The 10,025-nt window shown below is 31.3% G+C and overlaps 1 protein-coding gene across 1 annotated transcript; it reads right to left on the bottom strand.

Annotated features, from left to right (window-relative positions):
- Nucleotides 1–2,024: 2,024 nt before the first annotated feature.
- On the bottom strand, nucleotides 2,025–5,475 carry LOC114714963 (TMV resistance protein N-like). The gene is made up of 5 exons (XM_028899759.1): nucleotides 4,997–5,475; nucleotides 3,572–4,640; nucleotides 3,190–3,468; nucleotides 2,499–3,101; nucleotides 2,025–2,036 (listed from the first exon to the last, which is right to left on the bottom strand). The coding sequence occupies exons 1-5, from the start codon at nucleotides 5,473–5,475 to the stop codon at nucleotides 2,025–2,027; spliced, it is 2,442 nt and encodes an 813-aa protein (XP_028755592.1).
- Between the last annotated feature and the right edge of the window lie 4,550 nt (nucleotides 5,476–10,025).

Here is a 10,025-nt window from a genome sequence, read left to right on the forward strand (position 1 = left end):
CCGTTTACGACGTGTGATTAAAAAGATGTTATATAGATTCTCCTTTCATTCAGTCATTCAATTCAACGATTGACCAAATTGGAATAAATAATAAAATAAAATTACATGAACTTAGATCACTCAAATGCTGATATTTCTATGCAATAATTCGGTCTACTGAATTGATTTAGATTGATTTTCTCCATATGGGCTCGTGATAAAAAAAAGGAAGAGAAGGCTTTAAAAAAAACGAGATTAAAAAAAATAGGGTAGGAGTGGAGGGGTCAAACTAGGTGTATAGAATCTAATCGCTATAAGACAGCTCTTTGTTTTGTGGATGTTTCAAAAAAGATTCTCGAATCCGATTGAATCTAAGACAAGAACAAGAATAATAGGTTTACGGTATGTAAAAAACACATGTATATGTGATATTAGATATTAACTAGTTATATATGAACTAAACGTATATCTAAATTTGCCCTGCTACTGTAAATTTAGATAGGGATTCAAAAATAGAAGTCCCTCCGTTTTATCTAGTATCTAGAATTGTGAATTCAATCTTGAATGACTAAAGAGATTAAATCAAGAAAAAGAACGAAGAAATCAAAGAATGGTTTGGAAATGTAAAGTAAGATAAGAACAAAAGTTGTAGGGATTCACAAAAACTATGTGGATAGAAACTAAAAAAGAAATATCGAAGTCTTTCTGATAGTTCGATAAATCTTATTATAGTTCAATAAATATTCTTTGTTTCAATTCGGAATTCTTAATTACTTCGACTGGATAAATCTGAATAATTAAGTCATAATTTGTTGGTTGATTGTATCATTAACTATTTCTTTTCTTTATTTTTGGTGCGAGGAACTTATCATGAATCCACTGATTTCTGCCGCTTCGGTTATTGCTGCTGGGTTGGCTGTCGGGCTTGCTTCTATTGGACCTGGGGTTGGTCAAGGTACTGCTGCAGGTCAAGCTGTAGAAGGGATCGCGAGACAACCCGAGGCAGAGGGAAAAATACGGGGTACTTTATTGCTTAGTCTGGCTTTTATGGAAGCTTTAACAATTTATGGGCTGGTTGTAGCATTAGCGCTTTTATTTGCGAATCCTTTTGTTTAATCCTAAAAATACAAATCAAATACATATATTTTTTTTTCGTGGACTTGCTTTGCTGCTCTTGCTTTTTCGAATCCTATTAAGATTTTACTTCTACAATTATTTATTCGGTCGGATTCAGACAAGAACCCATGGGAAGGGCTGATTTGAGGGTGAGTAATTAGCATACTGACTCGCCTTCTTCCTTCCCTTTTTTATTTAGTCCAACGAACCCCCTCCTTTTTTAGAAAGTTTTTAAAAAGTGTTACAAAAAACTAGGTATTTGGCAATTGACATAAGACCTGGTATCTAATTCTAATAAGTATCATTTTCTTGTGGGAAATCCTCCAATTGACCAATTTTTTTTAAATAAAATCAATATACAATATCTAAATATATTGATATTTCTATTAATATATTGAAAAATTAATAATATTAATATATTAAAAAATGAAAAATTCAAATAGAATGAATAATGAATATAGAAATCGAATTCGAACTTATTATATTAGATTTATATTAATATTAGATAATAATAATAGATTAATGATTAATAAAAAAAATCGATAAAAAATAGAAATCATAGAAAGATAATTAGTCTATCTATAAGAGGAGATGATATCATATGAAAAATATAACCGATTCTTTCCTTTCTTTGGGTTACTGGCCATCCGCCGGGAGTTTCGGGTTTAATACCGATATTTTAGCAACAAATCCAATAAATCTAAGTGTAGTGCTTGGTGTATTGATCTTTTTTGGAAAGGGAGTGTGTGCGAGTTGTTTATTTCAAGAATAGGTTGGTTCCAACCAACTGCACTCTTTTTTTCGTTATAACTAGGAAAAGGTGCATGATCCCGCGAATTACTTCTGAATAAATTATGAATAAATTAAGAAATCATATTTAAGAACCATAGCATTTCGTGATTCATTGGTAAATCCACTTTGATTCTCTATCAACCAATAATCTGGGACCATTAACATGGTTAAAGCTAAGCAGTTTGAAGTCTAGACGCAGCGTAGTACTCTTTCTACTACTATGTTAATATAGAAAAGGTTTCAAAAAAAAATAGTTGGAATTTCTTTTTTTCGATATAGAACACTCATGTCAATAAAATGATTTGAACGGGTGAAAAATGGAAAAAATGAGTATTTCATTTCAGCCCCCCTTTTATACAATGCGAAATCGATGACCTATGTATAAAGTAATAAGAATTCTTTGGATTTGAAAAAAAAAAAAAAACAACTTTGCTGACAATTATTTGTTTGGTCAGAAGAGTCTTCCGAATATTCTGGTCTTGTATTAGTAATAAGTTTCAATATATTTTTTTTTTTGAATAGGAATAGAGAAGAGAAGATAGGTTCATTATAGAAAAAAAAGGAATGGATAGGTTCATTACAGAAGATAGGTTACAGTCCAATATATATGCCAGACGTGACAAGTCCATGCTCTCCGGGATGGGCAATTGCTGCCGAGGGGTTTTAAAGAAGACACTGTGTCCAGTCATAAATAGCTCTCTTAAATCGAGCAAGGCGTCAAATAGGATGCGCAGCTCTGGGCTTTGATTCATTTGTCTGTAATCAGAAAGACTAAGCCCTTCAAAAAATCTCAGGCAACACAACTCATTTCGGGGAAGAATCTCTAGTCTTGAATCACCATGTCTGATCCTTCTTAGCTCACTGAGACCCCGAACTGATGATGAGCACGGTATTTCGAATTTTGAAGTTACAAAATCCAACTCTGGTATTTCCTTCGATGACGACGAAAATACCCTGACACTAAAGCATAAACCGACATCAAAGTTTATAAGAGATCCGACATTACTCTCCCTGTGACGTTTCTTTGAATCTTTGGAGCGAACTAAATTCACAGCAGCAGTCATGGAAAGAGACAAGATATGTGAATTGACGTTACAAAAACGTTTACAAGAACACATATCCTCCCATTCAATTTTCTGTGCCTTTGTGAAATCAATCAACTCCATTGATTGTTTTGAGCTGCCAAGGCTCATTCTCTTAGAATTCGCATAATCCTGAAGCAATTAAACGAGAGATTTTAAAAATGGGGAAAATTTTAGAATTTGAATAAAGACAACTAACTAATGATACAAGTACATCTACCTGCACTAGTTTCCAAAGTTTCCCAACATGGTTGTTGGGAATAGAATGCCAACCAAGTTTCTCAGGATGTGGGTATGGGTGTCCATCCCACTCTAGGCGCCTTAGCTCATCAGAGAACGACAAAAAACTTTGAGGGTGCGCATTACAAGATCTCACATGCCAGGAAGAGTAAAACTTGATGACTCTGAGACTAGTCATATTTTTGAAGGCGTCAACATTCAACCGTACATCTTTAAAGAGAGAAGCATATAATACTATGCCTTTGATGGCATCAGTTCCCTGAAAAATAAAACAAATTCATAAGAAAAGTAAATGATATGAATCTGGCTGCAATTTGTACAAAAATCATCTGCAGAGAGAAGATAAGATATCTTTCTAGTACCTTATTATTTTTTAACACATCATACACTTCCTCAAAGTCCTTCAACCGACTACGTCTTCCAGGATTTTCCTCGCATTCTTGCCGAACTATTTCCCAACCCATTTCTTGAATTAAGTCATGCATTTGTATTACATTGTCATTTGAAATGGATATAAGAGCTTTATCCAGAAGTCCTTTTATTCCATAAGCAGCAAAAAGGTTATTGGCATCAAGTTGCCTCTTGACATGATCTTTATCTTCTCCCTTGTAAAAGAAAGCGATGTCAAGAAATATTTCCCTTTGTACATCATCTAATCCATCATAACTCGTTTTCAACACATCTTGAATTTGACGATCGGGCCGCCCCTCAAGTTTTCTCAATGTACTTTCCCATGTTTCTCTATCACAAGAATAAAGATGCAAACCCAAAACTTTCAGAGCTAGAGGAAGGCCATCGGCATAAGCAATTGCCTGTTTTGAAAGTTCTTCATATCCCTTTTCGGGATGGCTATTTTTGAAGGCATTTAAGCTGAAAAGATTAAGGGATTCTTCAAAGTCCAATTTCTTGACCTCATGTATGGCATGAACTCCTCCAGCAATTAGCACTTGCTTGTTTTGGCTTGTTACAATAACTCTACTCCCAGGCCCCCAATGAAATCCTTCTGTAACTAGATGTTGTAGTTGTTCTGCGGTACCCACATCATCAAGCACAACTAAAACTTTTCTTCGTCTAATAAGCCTTCTACGAATGAAAGTGGATTTCTCCTCTTGCAGTTCAGAAATAAGTTTCTTTCTTAAACATTCCAGCCCATGCTTTTGTGATTCTTCTCTCACATTGTCTAAAAAGTAAGAGCCTTCATAGAGAGAAGAGAATTTGTCAAATGCAACTCGTGCAATGGCTGTTTTACCGATACCACTCATGCCCCAAATTCCGAGGATTTGAACTTGTCTTGACTCCATTTCCAAAAATGATCTAATACGATCAAGATGTTGATGAATTCCAACAAGGCCATTTGACTCACTAGGATAGATATCATTCACTCTTAACAAAACATCCTTGACGATTTCATCTAAGAGCTCAGAGTCAGTACTGAATCAAAGAAGAAAAAAGAATGTATCAGAACAAGAAGATGGAACAAAATAGGTGATCAACAAGTGCTATACTTATATGTGTTATACAATTCAATGACTCCTAATCCAAGCCGTTTATTAGATAAATGTAGTATCTACCTGTGCACCTCATGGAACTTTTAGGATCTAGTATGAAACTGTTGGAATATCATATCAGATAATTACCAATTAAACATTGTAATGCAAAACATGCTCGAATTTTCTAAAAATCGAAGACAAATGTTTTTCAAGGTCTAAATTAGGTAGCCTGCCATGCGCGCACACACTTTGATATATCAACTGCTGGGAATTAACTAGTATTTTGTAAAGGCTTACCCATAACAGGACGAATCATAGCCAGATATGTGAGCAGCATTCTTCAAGGCTGATCTCCAATTCTGAACCTTCAAGCTGTTTCCTTGAAACCTCAATTCATGTTCAGCAAATGCAGTTTTATAACCGCCTCTCTGATGCCGTACATGTGAGGGATCTATGTAGTAGAAAACGGGTAAAACAATTTGTTTGTTCACTTTCATGCACTCCATTATTTCTTCAAGCTCATCCAAGCACCACCTCGAAGAGGCATAGTTTTCTGAGAATATGACGATTGAGATTTGTGATTTTTGAATTGCTCTCAGAAGTGAGGATGATATTTCTTCTCCTCTGTTCAGTTCCTCATCAACATAGACTATGATGTTCTCCCGACGTAGTTCCTTTACTAGATGGCTCAGAAAACCACATCTAGTGTCCTTGCCACTGAAGCTGATGAACACATCGTGTTTGATTTGAGATTCATAGAAAGAAGAAGAAGCCATAGTTGGAGAGGAAGAAATTCAAAACGAAACAATGAGTTTCTTCTCCAGAAGTATTCTGTTCTGCAAAAAAGTTAAACCATTTGAAGTTAATGCAGAAGCAAAATAAAGTAGCAAATGATTCTCAAGGTGTGAAGCGTGATCACTACCAGCAATGGCAAGAAGATCTATTGGATAATTACTGCTAGTTTGCTTCTGCAATATCTGTGTTTTTATGAATCAGTTGTTGACAGGGAGTCAACTAAAGATGGGTTTCTCCTTTTCCCTTTCGGCTGTCGCCTGTCCCTTTCCTCTCATTTTCCCAATTTCCCTCCTTTCCCTCAGTCACCATTACTAACATGGGAAAATCTAAAAAGATAAATAAATAAATAAATAAAAATAAAATTACTAAATTCTAAATTATAACACTTTAATAGATTTTGACAACACTGAATTTATAAATAACAACATAATAATAATATATTTTTGTAAAAAAATTTTGATTTAGTAATTTCAAACTTTTTTTTGGTATCATTCACCCTTTAAAATTTTAAAAGTTCAGATTCAGCGTTATTATAATTTTTTATCAAAAACAAATTAAAGTACATATAAATTTAAATTATTAAAATTCAATTCGAACAGTTTATAATTGTAGTAAGAAATTTTTTTCAAAGAAAAATCTAACTTGTGAGATATTTTAACATTATTCTAAGGTTCTAAATTATTCAAATCAAATTTCAACTTTGTAAATTTATATATGTTTTTAATGTAAAATTATAATAAGAATTTTATGAAATACTACCTCTGGTCCTTAATATAAGACATTATTTGACTTTTATTTTGGTCCTAATTATAAGACCTCAATCGACTTTGTCTTTCATATCTATGCATTTTTTTCTCAAGATAGTCCTTCTAATAATGACAATTCTAACTAATAAACTTAATTAGCAAGAATATTTTAGGAAAGACAACATCTATTTATTACAAATAACTAACTTAACTTCTTTCTTTAATCTCCTCAAATTAGTCTACTAACTCTTATAATTAGAACCGGAGGTAGTATTATAGATCAACTGTTATAAATTGGTTATAATCTAGTATGATATATGAATACAGGTAGTGTGATAATGAATTCCACAACACAGTAAATTACAATATTAACCTTTAAAAAAAACAATATTAATGGCAATAAGGAGAAAATGAGGAGAGGGGAAAAGCAACACCCATGAGTCTAAAAGCCATTACGCGGTTTTATCTTTATTTTAATTAATTAATGGTGAATGCTCTAATTTTTCAAAATTATAATTTTGTCATGAAATTTTCTCTGAAAGGTAAAGTTCAAAAACATTCCCAATAGAAAGTTTAAAAGAGAAACTTCATGAAAAATTATCTTCCACACGAATAAGAAAAAATGAGTTAATTAAAGAATATCTAGTGAATGAATGATTTATAGAGGTAAAAAAAGATAAAAACAGTCAAAGTTAATGCTGAATTTAAATAAAATATGGTCAGTATCAGAGATTGGAAGAAGGCTGGTTAGATTATCAGTGTGAGTTGGCTTCTCCAATACTTCTTTTGATTCATAACATAACAAGACAATTAATTTTTCTCGCATAACAAAAAATAGATTTAGTCATTAAAATAGTTCTAAAATTATAAAATTTTCTATTTTATTCTTTAAAAAAAAAGAGAAAAATGTCTTTAATGTTATACTTTTATTATCTCTCATCTCTCTTCTATATTTAGTAAAAGTGAAAGCAAAAAATATAACGTTATATATTTTATATCGCAATTTTTTTTAAGCTAATGTCCTATCATCAACCGGCAATCTTTGACTCGGAGTCAATAAAGCAGGGTCTGGCTGGAAGCCATCAGGTAGTTTTATGTTACTCCTCCGGTCCTTATTATAAGACCCCATTTGACTTTTTATTTGGTCCTAATTATAAGACCCCAATCCATTTTATCTCTTATATTTATGCATTTTTTCCAAGATAATCCTTCTAATGATGATAGTTTTAGCCAGTATACTTAATTAGTAAGGATATTTTAGGAATGATAACACTTATTTATTATAAATAACCAACTTAACTTACTTCCTTAATTTCCTCAAATAAGTCAATTGGGTCTTATAATTAGGACCGGAGGAGTATTTTATTTGAGTGGGGGGCGACCAAAAAAAGAGAAAAAAAAGAAAAAAAGAAGGAAAAATTATAAATAAGGGTTGGTTGGGTTGGGGTTGTTGCTTGGTAAGTTCGTGTGCAACTGTGCATGCTTATTTTTCAAATTAACTTTTTTCATTGGCATAAGAAGGTCTAAAAGAGAAAAATATAATTAAAAAATAAAATATATTCATAGATCAAAATCCATAAAAAGTCACACTCTAAGAATAAAAATTAATTTTTATCCCTACGCTCAACTGATATTAAAATAATTTAAGCACCAAAATACATTCATAGATCAAAATGCATATAAAGATGTTAACGGTTCAAATCAAATCTTAATAATTTAAATTTATTTTGTATATACTATTTGTCAATTGATATCGAATAAAAAATTTTATATAATATTAAATTTGAACCATTGAAAATTAATTTAATAAGAAGAATAAAAAAGTGGAAGAAACCGAACAGTAAGGAAAATGACAAAATGGTAAATCCGCCTTCTGTTTCTTCCTCTCTGTTTTTTTTCTTTTTTTTGATAAATTCGTCTCCTTTTCTTTCTTACACTTGTGCAAAATGACTCAGAAAAATTATTATGAAATTTTAAGTAAGAAATATAATTATTAAAAAAATCTTAATAATATTTGAACAGTTTGTAATAACAAGTTCTAGTATAATAAATAATGACTACTATCATAGAAATTAATTATTTTCTTTTCTTAAAATCTCATTGTAATCCTCCTAATTGCTTATCCTTCCATTGCTTTTTTTCAATTTATTTTTCCGCCTTCATTTTCTTCTTTTTTTCCCTTTCATTATTCTTTTTCTTACAAAAAGATATAAGTAGATTCTGTATCAAAATTCCCTTTTATCATATCAAGGAGTGTAGAGGTGAAAACAATTAATTAAGTAGGTTTAAAATATTAATAAATTCAGTCCAATAATCAATAGCTTTTTAATTATAAAATATCCATTTATCAAATTTCCCCACATTTAGCTTGTTACTTATAATTAAGTAATGAATATTTTCTTAATCTATCATTTAGAATTATTCTACAAACCTTTCTTACTTAGCATGAATGATCACTTAAGAATATTTAGGGTATTTGGATTAGCTTTTTAGAAGAATGAGTCGCCATCTAATTATCAATCATTCTGAGTCCGACAACAACAAAAATTTATCAATCATTGCGAAACTTTCAATGTGTGTAAAATATCAACTAGAACAACCAAATGAGGGAATGAAAAATTATATATAATGCTTATTTATAAAGTTACTATACTCCAATTAATTATGTTAGAACTAATTTTGCTCAGAAGGATGCACTCTTACCTTTATGATTTTTTTAATTTCTACAGTAGCTCCCCCCCTTTCTTTTTCAATTCTTAGGTTAATTATTATATTTATGCCCTTTTTTTTGGAGTGAGTATATTTATGCTCTTTTGAATAACTTAATTAGCACCAAAATACAACTAGCAAAGTTGTTACCGCACCATTTATTCGAAGGGTAACATTGGTGATTAAATAAAACCTGTGGTTACTAGAACATATTAAACCAAAGAAGTGGAAATTTTTTAGCACATACATATTTTCTTTTCGTTGCCTTGCTCTAATATGTTTTTTTGCACCCCGACACACACGTTCGTCCCTTGTCTAATGAAATCTTAGTAGTAATAAATTGAAAGCACAAAAATTAAAGAATAAATACTACCTTCAATTTTTTATATAAAATCTACTTAACTAATTTGAATAAATTAAAAAAAATAATTAAATTAGTTACTTGTCAACAATATATATTGATTTTTTTAAAGACTGTCTTGAATCATTTGGATTGAAATTGTCATTTGATGCAAATATTGTTAGTATGAATAAATAAGGAGAACAAAGTGAAATATGGTTTTATATTTACGACTAAATTTAACTCTTTACATATTAGTTTTTATATTAAGTATTAGAGGTAGTATTACCATTAACACTTCAAAATGTGAGTTTTAATGTTAGCCCAGAAATTTTCGCCACTTAATTAATGAGCAAACCACTTTACGTGTTACATGTAAAATTAAGTTACAGAATGAGTAATTTGTCCCCGTCAAAAAAAAAAAAAACTAAATAAAGGAGGGACACGGCGGTCTTGAAGCCATGACGCGTTTCGTGCTTATTTTATTTCAGTGGGGACGAAAGGAGGAAAGTCAAAAGAAAGCGCCCGCGTGGGCCGGTGGGGTGCTGCTAAGTTGTTAGCACAAACGGTGAAAAGCCTCATTTTTTTAAAATTAAAATTTAGATTAATATAATATTTGATTCTCCAAATTTATTTTCATGTTTTTTTTTAGTTTTTAAGTTTCAACTTATAAGTTTTAATTCTTTTAAGGACAAAATAATTCAGATTTTTATTAAATTATAGGGATCAAAGTTTT

This window comes from Neltuma alba, unplaced genomic scaffold (genome assembly GCF_004799145.2).
Source record: "Neltuma alba isolate B1F8T4 unplaced genomic scaffold, ASM479914v2 tig00011559_pilon, whole genome shotgun sequence".
NCBI lineage: Eukaryota > Viridiplantae > Streptophyta > Magnoliopsida > Fabales > Fabaceae > Neltuma > Neltuma alba.